This window comes from Scyliorhinus canicula, chromosome 17 (genome assembly GCF_902713615.1).
Source record: "Scyliorhinus canicula chromosome 17, sScyCan1.1, whole genome shotgun sequence".
NCBI lineage: Eukaryota > Metazoa > Chordata > Chondrichthyes > Carcharhiniformes > Scyliorhinidae > Scyliorhinus > Scyliorhinus canicula.
Genome location: NC_052162.1, coordinates 35542675 through 35567509, shown reverse-complemented (window position 1 = coordinate 35567509; position 24835 = coordinate 35542675). Strand labels below are relative to the sequence as shown.

The following is a 24835-nucleotide window of genomic DNA, read 5'->3' as shown; positions in this document are numbered from 1 at the left end:
ATTAAGTTCAGGGTACTTTTGGTTGCTTTCGGTTACAAGGCAGGGATGTCCACTTTCCTCCTTACTGCCGTTGGCTATCGCACTTCGGTCGTCAGCCAGGTGGAAGGGCATAGAGAAGGTAGGTAGGGAGCATAGGGTGTCCCTGTACACAGACAACTTGGTATATGTCACAGAACCTCTCACTAATGTGGGCAAGATATGATTTGATTTATTGTCACATGCACCAAACTACAGTGTCGTGTTGAGGAAGTTTGGTTCCTTCTCAGGATAAAGACTGAACATGGGCACGGATTAAGTATTTCAGGTGAACCCTCGGGGAAAGGAGCTGGCAAGATTGCCATTTCCACTGGCCAGGGCTAGTTTCACGTACCTGGGGATACGGGTGGCTCATGATTGGGTCTTGTTGCACAAGGGGGGGGGGGGGGGGGGGTGGTGAGGCAGATTTGAAGAGAAAGGATACCTTCTTATTATCATTGGCGGGATGGTTCCAGACAGTTAAAATGAACGTTCTTCCAAGAATCTTCTCTGTGTTTCAGTGTGTTCCAATCTTTCTGCCAAAATCATTTTTGATAGGATTAACAAGCTAATCTCGACCTGTGTGGGGGGGGCAGGTGCGGAGGGCGTTCCTGCAGAGGGATAGACAGTCAGGGAGGTTGGCATTCACGAACTTGAGTAATTATCACTGGGCGGCGAACATCGTGAAAGCGTGAGGGTGGGCCAGGGTCAGATGGAGGCCCCCGATACAGGTTCACGTTATTACTGCCCCTCTTCCATCCTTGCCAGCCAAGTACTCGACGCGCCCAATGGTAACTGGATTGCCTTTTTTGTATGTAGTAAAATTGAAAATTCCCTGAATAAATATATTTGAAAATAAAAATATTATGGCAGTCCATAAGAAAATCACACCACAGTGGTTAGCACTGCTGCCTGACGGCACCGATGACCCAAGTTCAAGCCCAGCCCTGGATCACTGTACATGTGGAGTTTTCACATTCTCCCTGTGTCCACGTAGGTCTCAGCCCCACAACCCAAAGATGTGCAGGGTAGGTGGATTGGCCACGCTAAATTGCCTCTTAATAAAAGAAAGTCACACCAATGGTATTTTTAAAGTAAGTTATAAATTTGATTCACTGCGGTTGGAGTTGAGGGCCGGGTCTATGGAACCAGGTCATGAGGATACCTGGAAGCCTGACATATACGAGTACCATAGATTTCGGCACAGAATCAAAACATTATGTTGTATGTACCTGCAGAGCTCTTGGACCCCTCAAGAATGATAGCAACATTACCGTTGATGTCCTGCCATTGCTGGGGCATTTAAAGCTATACAGGTGGGATCGACTCGGTGGTGTTTCATTCCAGGTGAAATGGAAATAATCTTTGGGGACCTGGTCTGCTTGAGCAATCATAGCTTTTGTCTTTAAGTAATGGAATCTCTAATCGTGGGAGAGTTCCACCTGCCAGGGAAATTCGCAGTTTAGCTTGGTGGAACGACTCATTATTTACCCATGGAACCCCGGAAAAGGCAGCTAGATAGGCTATGCAAATGCTAATATTGCACAAAAAATGTCAGGCTGTGCAAAGAACAAACCAACAAAGGGCGAATGCAACTGAACCTAGGCACCAGATATGCTACCAGGTTTAGGCAATCTGGGACTGATGACTGGTGGAATATCTTTATGCCAGGATCTGCAGGGCCGGTGAGACTTTTTACAATCAGGATGACCACAGACACAAGCTTAATTCTTTTATGGACAACCATGATGTGTTGCCACCAAAAAAGAGCTGCCAAATCCCCTTGCCGAATCATGCCCCAATATACACAGATGGCCTATCTCAAATAAGAAACAGGGAAAGCTAGAAGCTGATCTTTATGGCAGGACAGGTTAGGATACCTCTCAGTATCCAGAAGACTGGCCATCCAAAGGATTGAAGGAGGTATTCTCAACACCAACTTGGGCAAAACCAAGGGCCAGAAAAGAAGACCATTGGGGATAAAATCATTGCAGGCTCACATTCTGCACAAAACTGCTGCAACAGCAGAAACACAAAGAACAATGGACAAAGAGGAACGTGGATATACCGCCATACTCCATACTCAGCAGATAACTAGTCAGAAACACACAATTGCAACCTGTTTATGTCTGTTACCTGCAGAAACACTATGTACAATGGATCCCCAGGCCGAGATAATTGGGAATGCACAAAAAGCCAGAAGTGCAGTGCTGATTTCTTAGACAGTTCAGAAGTTTGAAAAGGTTAGAGATACGGAGGAGTGATGCCTTACAGAAATCTGAAAATAAGGATTAGAATTTTACAACCATTGTGTGACTAGGAGTTAATGTAGGTCCGCAAGTACAATGGTGGCAGGGAAATAGGACATCCTTCGAGTTAGCACATGGGCAGAGCTTTGAATAACAAGTTTACCGAGGATAGAATGCCCATTCAGGAGGGAACTGAAACATACAAATCTACAAGTACCGAAGGCACAGATGAGAGTTTCAGCAGCAGATGAGATGAGATGAGACAGGGGCAATCAGTCAAACAATGCTACGGAGGTGGAAAAAGATAGTCTCCGATTAGCAAAAATATGAGGTCACAAGCTCATCTCAGGATCATCTCGGGCTGTTCAGCCCCTTGAGCCTGCTCCACCATTCACTGGGATCACGGCTGATTCGACATTTATCACATCAACCTTCCTGCCCTTTGCACGCAATCCTGATTCGCTTACTGATCATGAATCTATCTAGCTCAGTCTTAAATATACTCAAGGAGTTTGCTGCCACAGGTCTCTGTGGCAAGGAGTTCCAAAACTCTCAACCCACAGAGAAGAAATTCCTCCTGATCCCAGTCTTAAATTGGCACCCCTTTATTCGGAGACTATGCCCTCTGGTCCTGGACTCTCCCATGCGGGGAAACATCCTCTCAGCATTTACCCTGTCACACCCCTTAAGAATCCCATATGTTTCAATGAGATCACCTCTCATTCTTCTAAATTCCAATGTGTAGATGCCCAATCTGTTTAACCTTTTGTTCATAAAGATAATTCCTCCATCCCAGGGATCCTAATGAACATGCTCTGAACTGCCTCCAATGAAACATCTTTTCTTAAATAAGGGGACTAAAACTTCTCAGTATTCCAGATGGGTCTCACCAGTATCTTATAGTTTCAGCAGGACTTTGCTACTGAGGGCCAACATTACAAGAACCTTCCTGGTTACCTGTTGCACGTGTGCGCTAGTTTTCTGTGTTTCGTGCACAAGTACCCCAAAGTCTCATGGTTGCAGCTTTCTGCAGTTTTTCTACATGTAAATAGTCTGGATTCTTTCGCTCTCCCTTACAAAATTAACTTTTCATTTTTCCACATTACACTCCAATTTGCCAACTTTTCCCCCACTTACTTAACTATTCAATATCTCTTTGAAAAGTTTGTATCCCTCTTGCAACTTGCCTTTCCACCAATTTTTGTGTTGCCTGCAAATTTGGTAAGGTACATTTGGTTCCTTCCTCCAAGTCATTAATGTATCAGCTGGGGCCCCATCACTGATCCCTGTGGAACTCCACTAGTTACAGGTCACCAACCAGAAAAAGAACCCCTTATACCCACTTCTGTTCCCTGCCCATTATCCAATTCCCTATCCATGCCAATATATTCCCTCCAACACCATGGACTCTGATCTCATGGCTTAACCTTTAGTGAGGTACCTTGTCAAACACCTCCTGGAATTCCAAATACATCTACTGATTCCCCTCTATCTACTCTGGGTGAGACTTCCTAAATAATTAGTAAATTAGTCAGACAATTTTTCCCTTTCATGAAGCCATGCTGACTGCTGGATTAGATTATGATTTTCCAAATGTGCTATTACTTCCTTATTAATTAATTTTGCTGTGGTTCATCCCAAGCAGTTCTGTGACAAAGACTCTTGCTCTGAGCCGTTCACAGGGGGACACAGCGAGACAAACATCAACTGCAATGGAGGATCACCAACTCAGTTAAAGACACTTTGGTCTGGGAAAAAACCTGTTGGCCGTCCAGTGCAGAACGTTGACCGTAACAAAGTATTGCAGATTGGCACATTCCAAGGTTCAGGACTACGTGCTGAGGGATGCAATAAAGCTCAGGGGAGCTACTGCAGAGGTTCAATGGAGCACGGATGTTGTCTATGGTCGTTCAGCCATAGTGTACAGAGGACTGAAAATTGTATGGACTCTTTCAGGCTGTATGACTCGCATTGAATACAGAGTAAATATTAAATGCATCACAATTGCATTGAAGCATCTCAGAATGTAACGTGATGTAGAATACTTGAATATCATTGCACTTTCAGTAATGACCATTTTGAAATATTTTGTAGTGCTCTTTTAGCTATTTTATGAATAAAGTATATTTTTGACCCAAAGAAATGCAAAGACTCACCGACCCCACAAGACTATTTTGCAGCAAGATGCTCACAAGTTCATTAGAGCTTTACGAATAGCGAAGTTAAATGAGCAGACATATATTCTGCAGTTGGACTGCAATATAGAAAGTGTGAGGTTTTTGTCCACTTTAAGAGGAAAAATAGAAAAGCAGAATCTCATTTAAAGGGAGATTGAAGAATTCTGCAGTGTAGAGGGATCCTATACAGGTAACTGTTGGTCTTCACAGTGTAGCCACCTGGGGTGGCCACTGCCCAACACAAAATGGAAGATTACAAAGAATGCAGGGAAAATGGACATGTTGCAAAAGCAAGCAGCTTGCAAAAGTGCTTGTGTATTCTGACTGCTGCAGAAACCAGACAGCACTGTGAAAGAAAACAAGTTAGCATACTAATGAGGCAATACCCGGTGATTCCCAGGTACAATGGAAACAACTTAACTCAAATCGCTACATTGAATAAAAGGCCAGACTTCTCGGCGCCAAGAGAAGTCCAAAACAATAAGCCCCAAGAACCGCGCAGTGATCGAGGGACTGCCCCGTTATTGGGGAAATTCAAATCAATCGATTTGGAAGAGACCCAATCGATTGCGAGGGTATAGAGGGTCCGCCCAGGTAGGCGCGAGACCCTGGGAGAGGTATAAGACAGAGACCCCGACCGCAGCTCGCTCTCTTGACCAGTTCCTCTGAGCCAGCGCTCTCTTGACCACCGTTGCAGCAGAAGACCTTGAGAAGGGGAGGCCTGGTCAGTAGCCGCCATCAAGTAAGTGTCACACAACGCACGCTACGAGAGTAGACACTCCTGACCCCTTTAGTCCACATCGACTGGAAGCCTGCGGATCCAGGACAAAGCTAGAGGCCGTTGTTCCCTGATCCGGCAGTTCCCTTATCCCATATAAGTATTGGCCTGTTAGTGGTAGGATTCGCCTAGTCTTGTAGTTTTATATGCATAATTAGTAGATAACTGTATTATAATAAACGTGTCTTGTTTGAACTTACTAATTGGTGTATGGTTTTATTGCTTTGAACTTGACCTTGAAACTTGTGGCGGTATCTTAACGATACCTGGCGACTCTAGAGCTAAGGAACAAAACAGAGCCAAGTTGAGTGTAAAGCACACTCACCCAGAATGAGCAATATTTAGTGGCAGACTCTGACGGGATTCGACTAGAAGTGGCCCGCCCACTCCGAGAGAACCCAGAAATTTGAATCTGAAATCCAATTGGGAAAAGGAAAAACCACAAGTGTTCAAGTAGTTCAAATCAACCCTCATAATTCGGAAGTGTGTTTTTGCATGCGTAACTAACAGGGTTATAAGGTAAAACCGAGAGATTTTTGTTGCGACAAACTGTCAGGAGTTTATAATTCGGAAAATAGCGAAAGCCGTACCCGTATTTTATAGCACTGCCTTATTATCCCTCGTTCCAAATTTAAAAAGAGCATAAGATAGAAGAAATGGCCATGCAGGCAATGGAACGCCTTATGAACCCAGAGCAGTTCGTGGTCGCAGCGACCAACAACAGCAGAGTAGGTCAGTGTCCCGTTTGGGAGCTGGAACTCAGTACCTCAAAGGGAAAGGATGGCCCCTTTAGAGTGAGTTTAGTTTGAATGAGGAGACGGGTCCGGGAGTATAGGGCATACTTGGTGGGAGAACCTGTCTGAAATTCATAAGAAAAGTTTAAGTAAAGCACGTAAGCCGATGGCAATTGTGTCCTGCTTGGCACAATTGCGAGGCACAGAGGAGGTCGTCAGGACGCTCCGAGCAGAGTTAGAGGAGAGGAATAGAATGAGCAAAGTGGATGTCAGGGACATCGACAGAGAGAATTCAGATTCAAGGGAAAGGATGGCAGATAAGGATAGAGAGGTGGATGATGCCAAGAGGGCACTCCAGTCTTGTCTAGCCCATCTGAGCAGCTCCCAGGTACAGTAAGAAAAAGCCTATCAAGATGTGCAGCGTGCAGTCTTGATAAGAGAAGAATCAGAAAAACAGGTAGAGACACTGAAAAAGCAGTGTAGCGACCTGAAGGCAGCTTTTAAGGGCACTCCATGCTGCCACCACTGAGCAAAGGCAAAGCACAGTGGACCATGCAAAATGTAGGAAGCAGATTGTGGAGCTGCAAACTCTGCTTTCTGTGCAGAATGGCTTCCAAGAAACCTTTGGAACGCAATTAGAGGAAGAGAATGCCCCAGATTGGCAGGAGTTAAGTGAGACAGCGCAGCGATATGTTCAGGGAACATGTGTGCTAGCAGCGCAGCAGAAAAGGAAAGCGCCCCAACCCCCCACAGATCAGATAGCACCCGCACCAATGAACCCAGTCACCACCCAACGAAAAGCAACCGCAGACGGCGCACCCAAAATCACTTACACCACCCCCTTAACCGTGACTCAACTAAGGGACGCGTGTGAGAAAATCACCCCGTTTCTCCCCACTTCAGACCCCCACCAATTCTTTGCAAAAGTTAAGCAACAGGCGACCATGTACGGCCTGGATGCGCGAGAGCAGGCTAAGCTCACAGTTTTGAGTTTAGACTCCTCAGTAGTAGCAGCCCTCCCCGACCCACAGAACGTTGGAGGAGGCACCCTCGAAGAGATGCATACAGCTATTTTAGACGTGATAGGGTACAACAGAGGAGGCCCAGTCGAAGGCCTTAACAGATGTAGGCAGAAAAGGACCGAGCACCCCACAGCATTCGCAGGAAGGCTGTGGATTCACTTCACTGCAGTTTTCGGTGAATTAGACCGCGCACATTTGATCCAGGATAACATGGTTAAATGACTTGCACTATCATCTCCCACGCCACAGATGCAGGACAGAAAGCCTGCTCCAATTACGACCCCTCAGACGAGGCCCATAATGAAAAATGGGTATTGAAAAGATTGCCCCGCGCTTGGGAGCAATCTGTCCATAGCAAGGCAACATTTAAGAACCCCGAAGAAGCTCAGGCTGCAGCAGATATCCAAGCAGTAAGAACGCACCAAAACCCCGCATGGGTAAATGAGGGACAGAACAGCCCCCCACAGAAGTCACAGGAATGTTTTAACTGCGGACAGTTAGGGCATTTTGCTAGGGAATGCAATGCACTGCAGGAATCTCAGAGAGGCCAGCAGACAGGCACTATGAACAGGAACAGAGTGTAGCCTATTCACAGTATAGGGACGCAGTCAGGACAGACCAATGTGGACGGAACGGACTGACGGTGTTCGGGCTCCCCCACCTGGGTCTGTGACACACTCTGGGACCGATCCGGATGACCGGCAGTCACAGCGAAAATTCGGGGAAAGCCCATAGAATTACTCTATGACACAGGAGGGTCCCATACGACCATTAATTCCTCCACTACGCCACAGGCAAACACGTGGCCCACTACAGCCACAATAACACTCAGCAGATTTACAGGACACTCACAGCAAGGAACCATTACAGCCCCTGTACCAATTCAGCTAGGGAATATCTCCACCAGACACCCCGTTGTTTTAGTTAATCTGCCCCACACAGCAGAACACATACTGGGCATTGATTTTATGAATGCCCACAGCCTGTCGTTCGACCCAGTCAATCAGTGTGTCTGGCGAATGGCAAAATCAGACAGAGCACCCGCAACACTCACAGTAGGAGAGTATGCGAACAGGATTAGCGCAGTAGGAGACTACTGTTTTGACCCGACCACGCTTAGAACGGACAAACAGGTTAGGGCAGTTTTGAACAAGCACAGGACAGCATTTGCCAGTCACCGGCACGACTGCGGCAGAATGACTGGACAAGTTCAGATTACAGGACCTGACCCGAGACCACAAAGACAGTATAGATTACCCCTAGAAGCGGAGGGAGAAATTGAAAAGGTTATAGAGAGCTTATTAGAGCAGGGTGTACTACGGACAGTAGCCTCGACTAATAATGCCCCTATTTGGCCAGTGAGGAAGCCCGACGGATCATGGCGTCTGACCATTGATTATCGGGAACTCAACAAAGTTACCCCAGCAGTAGCCCCCACGGTAGCAAAAAGTCCCGAGACCATGCTCAAGCAGGGACTCCACTCCAAATATTTCACGGTATTGGACATTAGCAACGGCTTTGGACATTAGCAACGGCTTTTGGTTAATCCCATTGGCAAAGGCGTGCCAGTACAAATTTGCCTTCACTTTTAAAGGTCAGCAGTACACGTGGACATGCCTCCCACAAGGATTCCACAATTCCCCCTCCATTTTCCACCGGCAGCTGGCAAATGGACTAGCAAAATTTTCCCGACCCGAATGTCTGGTCCAGTATGTGGACGACCTATTATTGCAGACAGACACCAAGGCAGAGCACATCACGCTTCTGTCTGAACTCCTACAACTCTTACAGTCAATCGGATGTAAAGTTAACCCCAGATAGGCCCAACTATTGGAGAATAAGGTGGTGTATTTGGGTACAATCATCACACACGGAAAACGCGAGATCGAGTTCAAAAGAATTGACTCAATCGTCAAATTGCCCCTTCCCCAAAATGTTTCAGCCCTCCAGTCGTTTTTAGGACTGGTTGGGTATTGTCGGAACCATATCGATGGTTTTGCGACCAAGGCAGCCCCACTTTCAGACCTCCTTAAGAAAGGAGCCGCTTGGGAATGGCTTCCGCAGCATACAGAGGATGTGGAAGATTTAAAGAAAGCCCTTAGCACGGCACCTGCACTACAAGTTCCAGACCCGCTCTCCCCCTATGCAATTGAGGTAGCAAGCACAGATCTGACCCTCTCGGCCGTGCTCCTTCAGGAATAGCACGAGCAGCTACGACCAGTGGCTTATGCCTCCAGACTGTTAGAACCAGCAGAGCAAGGATTTTCAGCCTGCGAAAGGCACCTACTCGCTGTATTCTGGGCAGTACAATACTTTTCTTACATTACCGGACTCAACCCCATCACCATTCTGACCGAACACACCCCCACAAAATTACTTTTAGACGGACGACTGAAGGACGGTTCAGTGAGCCAGATAAGAGCAGCTAGGTGGACACTTCTGTTACAAGGACGGGACATTACAGTTAAACGGACCAGGACACACACATTTTTAGCAGACAACCTCCAATACCCAGGACAACCCCATGATTGCGAAATAGTAGCCCCCCTCCACAACACAGGACCCTTCATTGCAAAGACGCCCCCCAGGAAGATAGGAAGTTCAACTCAAAGCCCCCAGCACACAGACACGTGTGCCCCCTTGAAGATTTACGTGGATGGTTCATCCACTGTTTTAAATGGTGAGCGCATTACAGGAAGCGGCATCTACGTAGAGGATGCGCAGGGACGCGCATTAGAAGAGATATCGTTAAAGTTACCCGGTCACTTAGGCGCGCAGGCAGCAGAGCTCACAGCCATAGCATACATCGTGGACCACCCAGATTCGATCCCCAGCCCAGCAGATATATATTCGGTTAGTTTATATGTCTGTAACAGCCTAACAGATTTTCTACCCCTGTGGAGGACGAGGTTTTGTTTCCGCGGATGGAAAGCCCCTTCCATCAGCCCCATTGCTCCGCCATATCCTAGAACAGGCAAAGGATAGAACTTATAGCATAGTCACCATCAGTCATCCCCCCTGGAAATGTGAAAGCCGACGCACTGGCAAAAGCAGGTTCCAGGCACGGACATTTTTGGACACCCCCAGCTAGCGCACCAGCTAGCGCCCGAGAGTTCAGTTCAGGTCTCACAGACAGACATTGAGGACCTAGTACAGGCACAAAAACAGGACAGCAATCTCAGGGAGATTAGTAGAGGAAAGTTTTTACCCCCTTACGACAAGTTTAAACACGCTCTGACCACACACGAGGGTGTGGTTATCAAAGACAAGTTGTATGTGGTTCCCGAGAAGGACAGGAATCAAATGATTGCCTTATTCCACGATGGTCATGGACATCAAGGGATCGACCCTACCACAGCCCACCTCAGGCAGCTCTGTTGGTGGCCCAATTTAAGAGATGATGTAACGCACTACATAGAGAACTGTTTGATTTGTGCAAGGAATAACCCGGAGAGGTATTCTAAGAAGGCACAAGTCAGCCACACTCGCCCCGTTAATGGCCCCTGGACTAACCTCCAGATCAATTTTATAGGTCCATTGCCCCCTTGCAGGAATGGCTATAAATATGTACTGGTGGTCATAGACACGTTCACGAAATGGGTAGAGGCATTCCCATCTCGAACAAACACAGCAAAAACGACCGCAAAGATCCTGACCCACCACATCTTTACTAGATGGAGACTCCCCAGAAGTATTGAGTCGGACCAGGGATCTCATTTTACAGGACGGGTCATGAAGAACGTCCTGACCATATTCGGCATTAAACAAAATTTCCACGTTGCGTATCACCCCCAGTCAAGCGGAATAGTGGAACGCATGAAGCGGAGTCTAAAATCGACCCTTAGAAAGATGGTCCAGGAAAACAATACCACTTGGGATTCAGTGCTCCCATTCGCACTTATGTTTTTAAGAAACACTGTTTCGGCATAACAGGTTTCACCCCACACACACTCATGACCGGACGCCCCATGAAAGGATCTGAATTCCTTTTAGGACTCGACATGACCAGCCCAGAAGTGACTGTCCTCACGCACGAGACAGCAGTGAAGCAATTAGTTGAAACTTTAAGGTCGGCTCAGTTAGCAGCCGCAGTTAAATTGGGAAAGAAAAGGAAACAGAGCAAGGCTTGTTGCGACAAGACAGTACATTCCACAGAGTTTCAAGTTGGACAACAGGCAATGTTATCTGTTTATAACCCCAGCACGTTTTTGGCCCCAAACTTTTCCGGCCCGTACTCAATTGTGGACAAAATCAGCCCTTCAGTTTATAAGATAAAGTACCCCAACGGGAAGACTGCCTGGTGCCATATCAACCAGTTAAAGCCATATGGAACACAGTCCAACCACGCACACCATGTCCTGCTAGACGCTGCAGAACACCACGCCCCACCCACAAGAGACATTTCCACCCTCCCCCTCACAGACCAGCCCCTCATCGGACTCAACCTCGACTCCGCCCCTTGACTTCAAACCACGCCCCGAAACGCCCACAAGCTGCCACAGCAGAGACAGCGACTGTGACTTTGACGACAGCCACAGCACGCCTCTCTACTGCCCTGATACAACAGACTCCACACACATCAACTACGACCCCGACTACAGTGATTTGGAGATCACTTACATTAGAACACCAGACCCACACCCAGCCCCACCGCCCAACTATGACGACCCCGACAACGTTCATACAAATTTAGACCCCACGCTTTGGAACAGGGACAATTCTTGTAGACTTGTCCGAAATGACGAGAGTGACCCCCGGTCACATAACGCTATGATTGCATGTCTGATCTATACACGGGTATAGGATCCGGGAGAAGAGGATGACTCTGAGTCTGACTCCCGACACAGCAACCCCGTTGCGACCCCGTTCGCAGAGAATGAAGAGAATTGAGGTGTCCAGATGATGTAAAAAGAGGAACCACTTGAGAGATAAACGGTGTCCTTTCTGATGGAACCTGCAAGAATATTTGGTGATGTTTGTTTGTTAATGTTTGGTTTTGGAGTTTGGCCACACGACTTTCAGCTGAAAAGCTTGTGACCACCTCACATGCACATTAGTTTGTCCTCCGATATCTCTGAGAACTTGACTCAGCTGCAATGTCTGGAGCCCAACTTAAGGCTTCACCCTTTACCCCACTAGGAGCATCTTGGCTCCCCCTTTTTTAGGTGCCCCTCTATTCTGGGAATAGAGGCTGCAAATCCATGATGAACACATTCATGCCCGTTCGTTCCAGGTCGCTCAGGCAGTGGAGAAACAGCATTGAGGACCCGCTCTGTCTGAGGACCCCCCTCTGGTCAGCTAAGCTCGGGTACAGCACAGCACGCCCTACCCGTGGATTCCATCCAAATCTTCCCCGTCGCGGCCCATACGCAACTCATTCGGATATATTATTTCTAAAGTTTGGTTTCATTTATTTTGTCTGAGGTAGCCCTTCGGCTGCCACTCCTTATGCTATTTACATCCAGGAACATTGGGATGGTAAATCTCAAAACCTGCGAGACGGCTCGCAGTAGCACAGTTGTTAAGTGTATGTCTGGTCCTAAATTCGCTATTGAAAAAAAAAAATGAGGGGAGTCACAGGGAGTGACTTGGCCATTCATTTAAGGGATAATTGGGATAAGAGGACAGATACACTAGCATTAAAGGTATTAAACAGATCATTGACAGATACTATGCTTGATCCCCTAGCTTCGGACAAGCCAAAGAGATCACCGCAAGAACAAAAGCCAGAAGAGAACAAGAAAGAAGAGAGAAGAAAGATGACCGCCACATCTGTATTTTTCTTCGCCACAGTTGTATTTTTGCACGCGAACGCGAACCCTTTTTCCCCTATGACCCCGGCCGCTAATGTTTCCCAGACACCGACTACTCAAAGCCCAGTAACAAACAGCGATGACCCAACCTGGTGCACAAAATTTATGAATTGGTACTCGCTATCATATGTTGTAGAATCACTTTTGGCGATAGCAGTTTGCTGCATCGTAGTACAGACACTTAAGTTAAGGAAATGGAGAAGGAGAGCCTTCCGCTCCCGCACCTCGACCATATAAAGAGTACAATCCCCTATTTTCGGTTTCCACCAGTCCCCCCAACCCCCTGACGTGTAATGAATGATTTAATTTTTGAGTTGCTGTTGTAAATAAAGACCTTTTCTGACGTATTGTGACGTTCTGAGCTCGACTGCCGAGCCAGAAATGGAATGTAATGACGATAATGTTTTAAGAATAGGAAGTTATAATGTTTAAATGTGTACGGGAGTGTAGTTTACAAAGGATAGTTAGAGGTTCCCTAGTAATGCATGTCCCCTTTGACATAGCGCCTACCAGAGACTGTTAGATAACAATTTTGTGCCATAATTGAGGAAAGTGTAGAGGCCATGGGACGCGCTGAGATCAGGGAACACAAAGACACCGAACTTGGGTGATCCTTCATGATTTCTCAGGGAGATTGAAGAATTCTGCAGTGTAGAGGGATCCTATACAGGTAACTGTTGGTCTTTACTGTGTAGCCACCTGGGGTGGCCACTGCCCAACACAAAATGGAAGATTACAAAGAATGCAGGGAAAATGGACATGTTGCAAAAGCAAGCAGCTTGCAAAAGGGCTTGTGTATTCTGACTGCTGCAGAAACCAGACAGCACTGTGAAGAAAACAAGTTAGCATACTAATGAGGCGATACCCGGTGATTCCCAGGTACAATGGAAACAAGTTAACTCAAATCGCTACATTGAATAGAAGGCCAGACTTCTATTGAGCGGGAACGAACCTGGGACCTCGGCGCCATGAGGCAGCAGGGCTAACCCACTGTGCCACCCTGCTGTCCATATATGGGCATTGATGACAACACACCAAGAGTACTGCATTCGGTTAGAATCATAAAAATTACAGTGCAGAAGACCCCGACCTCAGCTCGCTCTCTTGACCAGCTCCTCTTAGCCAGCGCTCTCCTTGACCACTGTTGCAGCAGGTGACCTTGAGAAGGGGAGGCCTGGTCAGCAGCCGCCGTCAAGTAAGTGTCATACAACGCACGCTACGAGAGTAGACACTCCTGACCCCTTTAGTCCACACCGACTGGAAGCCTGCGGATCCAGGACAAAGCTAGAGGCCGTTGTTCCCTGATCCGGCAGTTCCCTTACCCATATAAGTATTGGCCTGTTAGTGGTAGGATTAGCCTGGTCTTGTAGTTTTATATGCATAATTAGTAGATAACTGTATTATAATAAACGTGTCTTGTTTGAACTTACTAATTGGTGTATGGTTTTATTGCTTTGAACTTGACCTTGAAACTTGTGGCGGTATCTTAACGATACCTGGCGACTCTAGAGCTAAGGAACGAAAACAGAGCCAAATTGAGTGTAAAGCACACTCACCCAGAACGAGCAACAACTGCAAGGGGAATGAAGTGTAAAAATGGGGAAATCTTGCTACAACTATATGGGCATTAAATTTTTTTTCTGTTTTTTAATAAAAATTTAGTGCACCCAATTCGTTTTTTTTCAAATTAAGCGGCAATTTAGTGTTCAATCCGCCTACCTTGCACATCTTTGCGTTGTGGGGACGAAACCCACGCAAACACGGGGAGAATGTGCAAACTCCATGCGGACAGTGACCCAGAACCGGGATCGAACCTGGGACCTCGGCGCCATGAGGCAGCAGGGCTAACCCACTGTGCCACCCTGCTGTCCATATATGGGCATTGATGACAACACACCAAGAGTACTGCATTCAGTTAGAATCATAAAATTTACAGTGCAGAAGGAAGCCATTCAGCCCATCGAGTCCGCACCAGCCCTTGGAAAGAGAACCTCACCAAAGCCCATGCCACCACCTTATCCCCGTAACCACACCTAACCTTTCTGGACACAGGGGCCATTTAGGAAACCCACGCAGACACAGGGAGAACGTGCAGACTCCACACAGACAGTGACCCAAGCCAGAAATCGAATCTGGGACCCTGGAGCTGTGAAGCAACTGCACTAACCAGTTTATAGCGCTATTTGGTCTCCTTATTTGAGGAATATATTTGTATTTGAAACAGTTCAGAGAAGGTTCACTGGATTGATTGATGAGATGAAGGGGGCTGCCTTTTGGAGTTTGTACATTCTCTCCATGTCTGCGTGGGTTTCCTCGTGGTGCTCCAGTTTCCTCCCACAGTCCAGGCGAGGTGGAGAGGGCATGCTAAATTTCCCTCAGTATCCAAAAATGTGCAGGTTAGGTGTGGTTCCTGGGTTAGGGTGGGGAAAATGGGGCTAGGTAAGGTGCTCTTTCAGAGGGTCAGTGTAGATATGTTGGGCTGAATAGTCTCCTTCTGCACTGTAGGAATTCTATGGAACAATGAATATGGCCCAGAACTACTTTGCTTTCATCAAGAAATATTTATATTACTAGTTATCAGGGTTTTGGAACTATTGCAGCACCAATTTCTTTTTTTCTATTTAAATTTCAAGTACCCAATTGTTTTTTCCAATTAAGGGACAAATTAGCGTGGCCAATCTGCCTAAACTGCACATCTTTGGGTTGTAGGGGTGAAACCCACGCAGACATGGGAAAATGTGCAAACTCCACACAGACAGTGACCCGGGGCCGGGATCGAACCCAGGTCTTCAGCGCCGGAGGGCAGCAGTGCTAACCACTGTGCCACCCAACAGCATCGATTTCTACAGAAGTAGGAGGTCCTTATAGGTGAAAAATCTTTGACGCAACAAAATTTATTCATCTCCTCAGATCCTGCACTACCACATCTACATCTAACTCTTTCCAAAATGAATTCAACGGAAGGGCCAAAATCAATCTACCTCAAAGTCTATTCCAAATGTCAGTCACACCCTGTATTTGTCAAATTTAACTTTATCTTTTACGAGCTGTGTCCCTTCTTCATATCCTTGCACCTCAAGTAACCTGTTACATGATTTACCCATTTTAAAGATTTCCATAAGATAATTCCCTCAGATGACTCCGCACCGGCTGAAAAGCTGAACTTTCTCCAGCCTATCTTCCGTATTTTGATCCCTTATCACAAAAGCAATGTTTCCAGTAGGAAGCTGTTGCCACATTTCTCAGCAACCAATACTAGACATACCCCAGAAGCACTTTGAAAAGACATTATAAAATTTATTCACAACTTTCTCAGACTCTCTCGGGACTTGCATCCCACCATTTTAGCAATATAATCCCAAATTTTGCTGGCCTGGTTGATTGTTGTTCAAATTTACTGGATATATTGAACTTTGTGACCAAGAACCCCTTTTGGTCTTTTCCAACCTCACTCGGACCTTATTAAATATGCAAAAATCCGTTTTTCCATCTCACATGCAGCACTTTACACCGCCTGAAACTAAATTTAATCTTATATTGCCCAACCATATTTTGTTTTATTAATTTTATAGATGCTGAGCAGTCTCCTGCAATTCCAGTGCTCCTCCTCATGAGTATGCAAATCAAACTATTTTTACATGGTTTCTGAATCAAAGTCAGGGTACAAATTCAGACAGGTATCTAATTCTCTGAATAGAAGAAACAGGAAAAGGCCACATGGCCTCTCGTGTCTGCTTTGTTATTCATAAGATCGCAGCTCATTTTAACCTCAAGTCAATCTAACTGTGCAAATCCCGCATGTCACAATTCCCCTCCAGTCTAAAAAAATCTATCTTAACCTCAAGTATATTCAGTTACCAAATATCCACTCTAGGGCAGATAATTCCAAAGAATCATAACCCTTTACTCAAAGAAATTCCCCATCCTTAAATGGAGACCACCTATTACTGAGACGATAGCCTCTGGTTCCAGTCGGGAAACTCAGCATCTACCTCATCAAGCCTCTCACTATGAAATGATTCAATGTGCACACCTTTCTTTCTTCTAAACTCCAGAAAGTAGAGGTTGGTTTTGACTCAGCCGATCATCGTGGGAGAATTCTCCTCTTATCCCACATGTCAATCTAGTGAATTTTCGTTCATTGCCTTCCAACAATATCGTCTTCCAACATCCTTCCTTTAATAAAATTAAGAATGTGTAGAATAGACCAGGCAGCATATCACCAAAGTCCTGTTAGATTGTAACAAGCCTACCTTACTATTGAACATAAATTCTCTTCAGACGGTCAACGTGCCTTTTGACTTGCTAATTGCTTGGTGTTTTTGCTTGCATTTCGTGTTTCTTGTACAAGGGCAACCAACGATCTCGTAGCGTCAACATTTAAAAGTTGCTCATCATTCGAAAATACTCCCACTTTTCTTACAAAGCCAGATTCCCTTGATGTTTCTTAGATGACTGTTGCACAGCTAAGAATTTTACATGGGATTTAATATATTCTTGGGTTAAAGCAACCGTTTTTGAAAAGGGATACTGTCCTGTTTCCATTCAATTTCCTCTGTATTCATCAACGATCCCTTTAATAGTGAAGTTAATAATTTTGCTTTGATTCTCGTGCATTTCTTCCTTGTGAAGCTTTGAGCAAGTTATATTTCATACACCATTCAGTTTTAGTGTCTTCACTTTTTCTGACACTACTGACACTACTATGAATTAATTGAATTAATTCATTACAGCTACATTTCGGTCCTTCTTCCCACATGTAGCATTTTTCACAAAATTTCTGGCATTTTAATTTATTTGTTTCTTGGTTTTTTAAAATTCAGTTCCTCATCACAAGTCATTGAAGATGGGAAGTGGCGACAAAGAGCAGACTATTATTCAGTGATGTTGCAACAAGTCAGGTATGTTCATCATATACTTGGATAATATATTTTTAATTTGCTCTCAGGATATTGTAGGTTAGGCTGCAATTCTTGTCCATTCTTAGATGCCCTGAGAAAAGTGATGGTGAGCTTTCTCTTCAACCACTGAAATCTTTAGTGATACCAGTTCTCTCATAATGGTGTAAAGGAAGTAACTTCAGGACATGAACCAAGCAACAATAAAGGACGAAATACAAATCAGAATGGTTGGTGCATGACTTGCAGTGAATCTCAGAAGTAATGTCCCCACAACCTTTGCCCTTTCTTGGTGACAGAGTCCACAGTGGAGTGAGATGCTGTTACAGTAACCTTAAATTGCTTATATACAGCCCAGATTTCACAGCTGGAATGTTGTGTCCAATGTTTGGAAGCAATGTGCTCAATTAATAAATCAAGCAACAGAGGTCAGAAAGCAAAGCAGCAAGACATGCTGAATAGCAGAGAGTTCATATTCTTGAGCAGGACAGCTGTTAAAAAGATAATTACAAAGTAAGGAAAAACTAGATGGTTCTCCTTGTGCACCCACTGGATCAAGTCAGGGGAAAGATCAACAGCTGAAGGACCTGCAGTCAATGAGATGAAGGAAGGGGTAATTTACTAAGAGATCAAACAAAAAGACCAAGTTGCTCAAGTAAGGATACATGGATTGAGTGTGGAGTCATAGCAGTGATGCTGACTTGCCAGCAGGAATACAAGATGGACAGATAGATCTAGAGTTTCTACTGAGTGTAACATAAAGCACAAAAGGATCTTTTTTTTTTACTTATTTGCAGCTCACAGCACACCAAAAGAGCCCAGCACTCCATTCAAACCCATTAATTAAAAGTAATCAATCTGGAAATTTCTATTTTCATAGGTGAGAGCCAGATTGCACTAGATAAAGGGCATTGGTCAGACTGGATGGGCCAACATTTTTAAGGCAACATGGCTCAAATAGTTATGAATGAAATATTACAGAAAACATTTTGTAAAAGAGTTAAAAAGTATTGACCGGAATTTTCCAGCTGTTCTCGCCGATGGGATCTTCCAGTGCTGCCAACGGCAAACCTCCATTGGGTGTATTTGGACAGAAAACCCCATTGACAGCAGTGGGACCAATTTACAAGCCGACAAGCATGACCCGTCACATGATATAGAATTATAAATTAAAGAAAATGTGCTCCAAATCTGATCATTCGGTTGAATAATGCTGAACATTCGTGGCAACCCAATGTGGTGTGGTACTATGGCCGATTAGCCTTCATAACTTTGTGTTGAAGCAGGGAAGTCTAATAAACCATGGTTCAGTGGTGGCAAGTATAGGATTGGGTTTGGCAGCGATTTCTTCCATGGTCCAACAGGCTGCTGAAACTCGCCATCTGGGCTAACAGATGTTGAATAGCTTCTTGGGTGGGCTACTGGCCCACTGAACCATACCCCAGCCCAAATCACTGGCTTCAAGGAAGAAAAACAATAATTGCACACAGTTGAGAAACATGCAAGACGAGGCGTTTTCATCATGGAAAACATTGCGTGGCTAAATAACTGAAACAACTTACTGAGGGAGTTGAAATTCTGTGGGTATTTCAGGTTCAGCTATCATCTCCTACACATCTTCCGTGACAAAACTAAATTATATTTGTCCTCCCCACTTCACAACAGCGGTGTGTTCAGTTCCAACTTAGTCACTTCTAGTCACAGAACGCAAAACCTGAAAGGAAGAAAACATAAAACTGAATCTTTTAAGTTCCTCTCCTTACGTTTCTTCACATTTATATTTTACATTAATAGCACTCCATGTCAGGAAACAGAGGAAGATTTAAATAATTTATATTTGTATTTGTGGATATTAGAAACCAGATAAATTTAATTTTGTTACTGCATACGAAAGGGGCTAAAACAGTTTGCTTCCGGTTAAACCAAGGTGCCTGCACGAATTTCGGTTTTGGTCACTGAGCCTGAATTGTCAGGGTTTGCGACATAAAAGTAAACAGGGTTCAACGGAAAATCAGACTGCTGCTTAGCAACCACGGTCACGCGAGGTTAGAAAGACTTTTGCAGTTAATAGTTTCAATTGAAAATGAAATGAAAATGAAAATCGCTTATTGTCACGAGTAGGCTTCAATTAAGTTACTGTGAAAAGCCCCTAGTCGCCACATTCCGGCGCCTGTCCGGGGAGGCTGGTACGGGAATCGAACCGTGCTGCTGGCCTGCTTGGTCTGCTTTCAAAGCCAGCGATTTAGCTGAGTGAGCTAAACCAGTCCAATTTGGACCCAGAAGAAGCTGGAAAGGAGAAGGGAGAAGACTTTGCAAAAGAAAGTCCAGAAACCAGGAATTTGGTACAAAAATAATGTCTCAGGAAGACAGTTTAGGTTAAAGGAACAAAAAAAAAACCAGTGCTCAGAGTTAGAGACAGCTGCAAGAACCAGTTTTAAAGCGAGAAGCCAGACATCAGGGGGAAATCAAAAGTTTGGTGACATCTTAATACAACCTGTGAAGCAGTGGTATTTTGTTGGCATGGTTGGGTCGCTAAGAGGTAGTGGAAGCTTGAATGCATGTGGCAATCTACGGCAGAGGAATACTGAAAGGAGAGATTGAATCCTGGAAGTGGATCCTTGGTGAAGGCATCCTAGAGAAAGCGTTCTTTTGGAGAAGATTTCAAGGTGTACTTTTTCGAGTGCAGATTGGAAACATTCTTGTGGAAGACATGAACAGGAAAAGACTAGGTAAATAAGGATCATCCATTTCCATTCGTTGGAGATTGTAAAACTAAGGGGCATGGTCTAAAATTTAGGGCCAGAGCGTTCAGGAAGGACTTCTTCACGCAATGGGTGGTAGAGGTTGTGATTTATCTTCCATAAACAGCAGTTGAAGTCAGAACAGAGGTTAATTTTAAATCTGAGATAAATGTTTATTGAGCAAACATATTGATGGATAGGACGTTAGGCATCTGGAGTTAAGTCACAGATCAGCGGAACAGGCTCGAGGAGCTGAATGCCTTACTCCTTTTATCTAAAGTCTAGTATTTCTTTTATTTAGTTAATTAAAAGTTGCTGTTTGGTTCAGAAGGTGGTGAATTTTGAATCAGCTTTAAACAAGGTTCTACTTGTAGGTGCTTGCAGCTGGAGCTTGTTAATTAGTTAATTGGATTAGGCCAGTTTTCAGAGGCTAGATTCACAGTATAAAAATGATCCAGCTACAGTGCAGACTTTGTTTGCACTGGAGTGCTGAACTTGGTGCATTTGAGTGCTACAGTGAGAGTTTGGTGACTGAGGGAGTTAGGTGAGGAGGGAGGAAGGTACTCCTTTCATTTGATTTCCGCAAAGAGCGAGAAGGGAGCCAGGAATTTAAAGAGTGCAGCTCACTGGAAGCAGAGTCGGAGGGCGGAGGTCCAGTTGATCTACAGGGCAGCTATATTCTGTAAAGAAAGAGGGGATGGAGGCTAGGGCAGTTGCATGCTCCTCCTGTAGGATGTGGATGGTGAGGGATACCACCGGTGTCCCCGCTGACTATTCCTGCGGGAGGTGCACCCAACACCAGCTCCTCAGAGACCGTGTTAGGGAACTGGAGCTGGGGCTGGATGAACTTCGGATCATCCGGAAGGCAGAGGGAGTTATCGAGAAGAGTTACCGGGAGGAAGCCACACCCAAGGTACTGGACAAGAGTAGTTGGGTTACAGTCAGGGGAAAGAAAACGAACAGGCAGACAGTGCAGGGATCCCTCGTGGCCGTTCCCCTTCAAAATAAGTATACCGTTTTGGATGCTGGGGGGGGGGGGGGGGGGGGGGGGGGGGGGAGGGGGGGGGGGGGGGGGGATGACCTGCCGGGGGCAGGCCCTAGCAGCCAGGTCTCCGACACGGAGTCTGGTTCTGGGGCTCAGAAGGAAAGTGGGGGGGGGATGGAAAAGCAATAGTAATAGGAGATTCAATGGTTAGGGGAATAGATAGGAGATTCTGTGGTCGCGAGCGAGACTCCCGGAAGGTATGTTGCCTCCCGGGTGCCAGGGATGTCTCGGATCGTGTCTTCAGGGTCCTGAGGGGGGAGGGGGAGCAGCCAGAAGTCGTGGTGCACATTGGTACCAACGACGTAGGTAGGAAAAGGGGTGTGGAGGTAATAAACATGTTTAGGGAGTTAGGCTGGAAGTTAAAGGCCATGACAGACAGACATCTCTGGTTTGTTGCCGGTGCCACGTGATAGCAAGGCTAGGAATAGGGAGAGAGTGCAGTTGAACACGTGGCTGCAGGAATGGTGTAGGAGGGAGGGCTTCAGGTATTTGGATAATTGGAGCACATTCTGGGGAAGGTGGGACCTGTACAAGCAGGACGGGTTGCATCTGAACCAGAGGGGCACCAATATCCTGGGAGGGAGGTTTTCTAGTACTCTTCGGGAGGGTTTAAACTAATTTGGCAGGAGAATGGGAACCGGATTTGTAGTCCAGCAACTAAGGAAGCAGATATTCAGGACGCCAAAGCGTGTAGTGACGCGGTGGGGAAGGTAACACTGACAAAGGAGAGTACTTGCAGTCAAGGAGATGGGTTGAAGTGTGTATACTTCAATGCAAGAAGCATCAGGAATAAGGTGGGTGAACCGAAGGCATGGATTGGTACTTGGGACTACGATGTGGTGGCCATCACGGAAGTTTGGATAGAAGAGGGGCAGAAATGGTTGCTGGAGGTCCCTGGTTATAGATGTCTCAACAAGATTAGGGCGGATGTCAAAAGAGGTGATTGAGGGGGGAGAGATTGTTAATTAGAGATAGTATAACAGCTGCAGAAAGGCAGTTTGAGGAGGATCAGCCGACTGAGGTAGTATGGGTTGAAGTCAGAAATAGGAAAGGAGCAGTCACCTTGTTGGGAGTTTTCTATAGGCCCCCCAATAGCAGCAGAGATGTGGAGGAACAGATTGGGAAACAGATTTTGGAAAGTGCAGAAGTCACAGGGTAGGAGTCATGGGTGACTTCAACTTCCCAAACATTGAGTTGAAACTCTTTAGATCAAATTGTTTGGATGGGGTGGTGTGTGTGCAGTGTGTCCAGGAAGCTTTTCTAACACAGTATGTAGATTGTACGACCAGAGGGGAGGCCATATTGGATTTGGTACTTGGTAATGAACCAGGGCAGGTGATAGATTTGTTAGTGGGGGAGCATTTTGGAGGTAGTGACCACAATTCTGTGACTTTCACTTTAGTAATGGACAGGGATAGGTGCATGCAACAGGGCAAGGTTTACAATTGGGGGAAGGGTAAATACAATGCTGTCCGACAAGAATTGAAGTGCATAAGTTGGGAACATAGGCTGTCAGGGAAGGACACAAGTGAAATGTGGAACTTGTTCAAGGAACAGGTACTGCGTGACTTTAACATGAATGTCCCTGTCAGGCAGGGAAGAGATGGTCGAGTGAAGGAACCTGGGTTGACAAGAGAGGTTGAATGTCTTGTTAAGAGGAAGGAGGAGACTTATGTAAGGCTGAGGAAACAAGGTTCAGACAGGGCGCTGGAGGGATACAAGATAGCCAGGAGGGAACTGAAGAAAGGGATTAGGAGAGCTAAGAGATGGGCATGAAAAATCTTTGGCGGGTAGGATCAAGGAAAACCCCAAGGCCTTTTACACATATGTGAGAAATATGAGAATGACTAGAGCGAGGGTAGGTCCGATCAAGGACAGTAGCGGGAGATTGTGTATGGAGTCTGAAGAGATAGGAGAGGTCTTGAACGAGTACCTTTCTTCAGTATTTACAAACGAGAGGGGCCATATTGGTGGAGAGGACAGTGTGAAACAGACTGGTAAGCTCGAGGAGATACTTGTTAGGAAGGAAGATGTGTTGGGCATTTTGAAAAACTTGAGGATAGACAAGTCCCCCGGGCCTGACGGGATATATCCAAGGATTCTATGGGAAGCAAGAAATGAAATTGCAGAGCCGTTGGCAATGATCTTTTCGTCCTCGCTGTCAACAGGGGTGGTACCAGGGGATTGGAGTGTGGCAAATGTCGTACCCCTGTTCAAAAAAGGGAATAGGGATAACCCTGGGAATTACAGGCCAGTTAGTCTTATTTCGGTGGTAGGCAAAGTAATGGAAATGGTACTGAGAGATAGAATTTCTGAGCATCTGGAAAGACACTGCTTGATTAGGGATAGTCAGCACAGATTTGTGGGAGGTAGGTCTTGCCTTACAAGTCTTATTGACTTCTTTGAGGTGACCAAGCATGTGGATGAAGGTAAAGCAGTGGATGTAGTGTACATGGATTTTAGTAAGGCATTTGATAAGGTTCCTCATTGTAGGCTTATGCAGAAAGTAAGGAGGCATGGGCTAGTGGGAAATTTGGCCAGTTGGATAACGAACTGGCTAACCGATAGAAGTCAGAGTGGTGGTGGATGGCAAATATTCAGCCTGGAGCCCAGTTACCAGTGGCGTACCGCAGGGATCAGTTCTGGGTCCTCTGCTGTTTGTGATTTTCATTAACGACTTGGATGAGGGAGTTGAAGGGTGGGTCAGTAAATTTGCAGATGATATGAAGATTGGTGGAGTTGTGGATAGTGAGGAGGGCTGTTGTCGGCTTCAAAGAGACATAGATAGGATGCAGAGCTGGGCTGAGAAGTGGCAGATGGAGTTTAACCCTGACAAGTGTGAGGTTGTCCATTTTGGAAGGACAAATATGAATGCGGAATACAGGGTTAACGGTAGGGTTCTTGGCAATGTAGAGGAGCAGAGAGATCTTGGGGTCTCTGTTCATAGATCTTTGAAAGTTGCCATCAAGTGGATCGAGCTGTGAAGAAGGCTTATGGTGTGCTAGCGTTCATTAGCAGAGAGATTGAATTTAAGAGCCGTGAGGTGATGATGCAGCTGTACAAAACCTTGGTCAGGCCACATTTGGAGTACTGTGTGCAGTTCTGGTCACCTCATTTTAGGAAGGATATGGAAGCTTTGGAAAAGGTGCAAAGGAGATTTACCAGGATGTTGCCTGGAATGGAGAGTAGATCTTACGAGGAAAGATTGAGGGTGCTGGGCCTTTTCTCATTCGAACGGAGAAGGATGAGGGGCGACTTAATAGAGGTTTATAAGATGATCAGGGGAATAGATAGAGTAGACAGTCAGAGACTTTTTCCCCGGGTGGAACAAACCATTACAAGGGGACATAAATTTAAGGTAAA

The 24835-nt window shown here is 45.7% G+C and overlaps 1 protein-coding gene across 9 annotated transcripts in view; it reads right to left on the bottom strand.

The window, feature by feature from the left end:
* Window positions 1–24835, bottom strand: part of stag2b (stromal antigen 2b) — a 246641-nt gene that overhangs the window by 142250 nt on the left and 79556 nt on the right. For all 9 annotated transcript variants that reach the window (XM_038774985.1, XM_038774992.1, XM_038774990.1 and 6 more), the window contains exon 2: window positions 19249–19400. In XM_038774985.1, the coding sequence (XP_038630913.1) occupies window positions 19249–19292 (44 nt within the window). In that variant the 5' untranslated portion in view covers window positions 19293–19400. The remainder of the gene's footprint in view (window positions 1–19248; window positions 19401–24835) is intronic.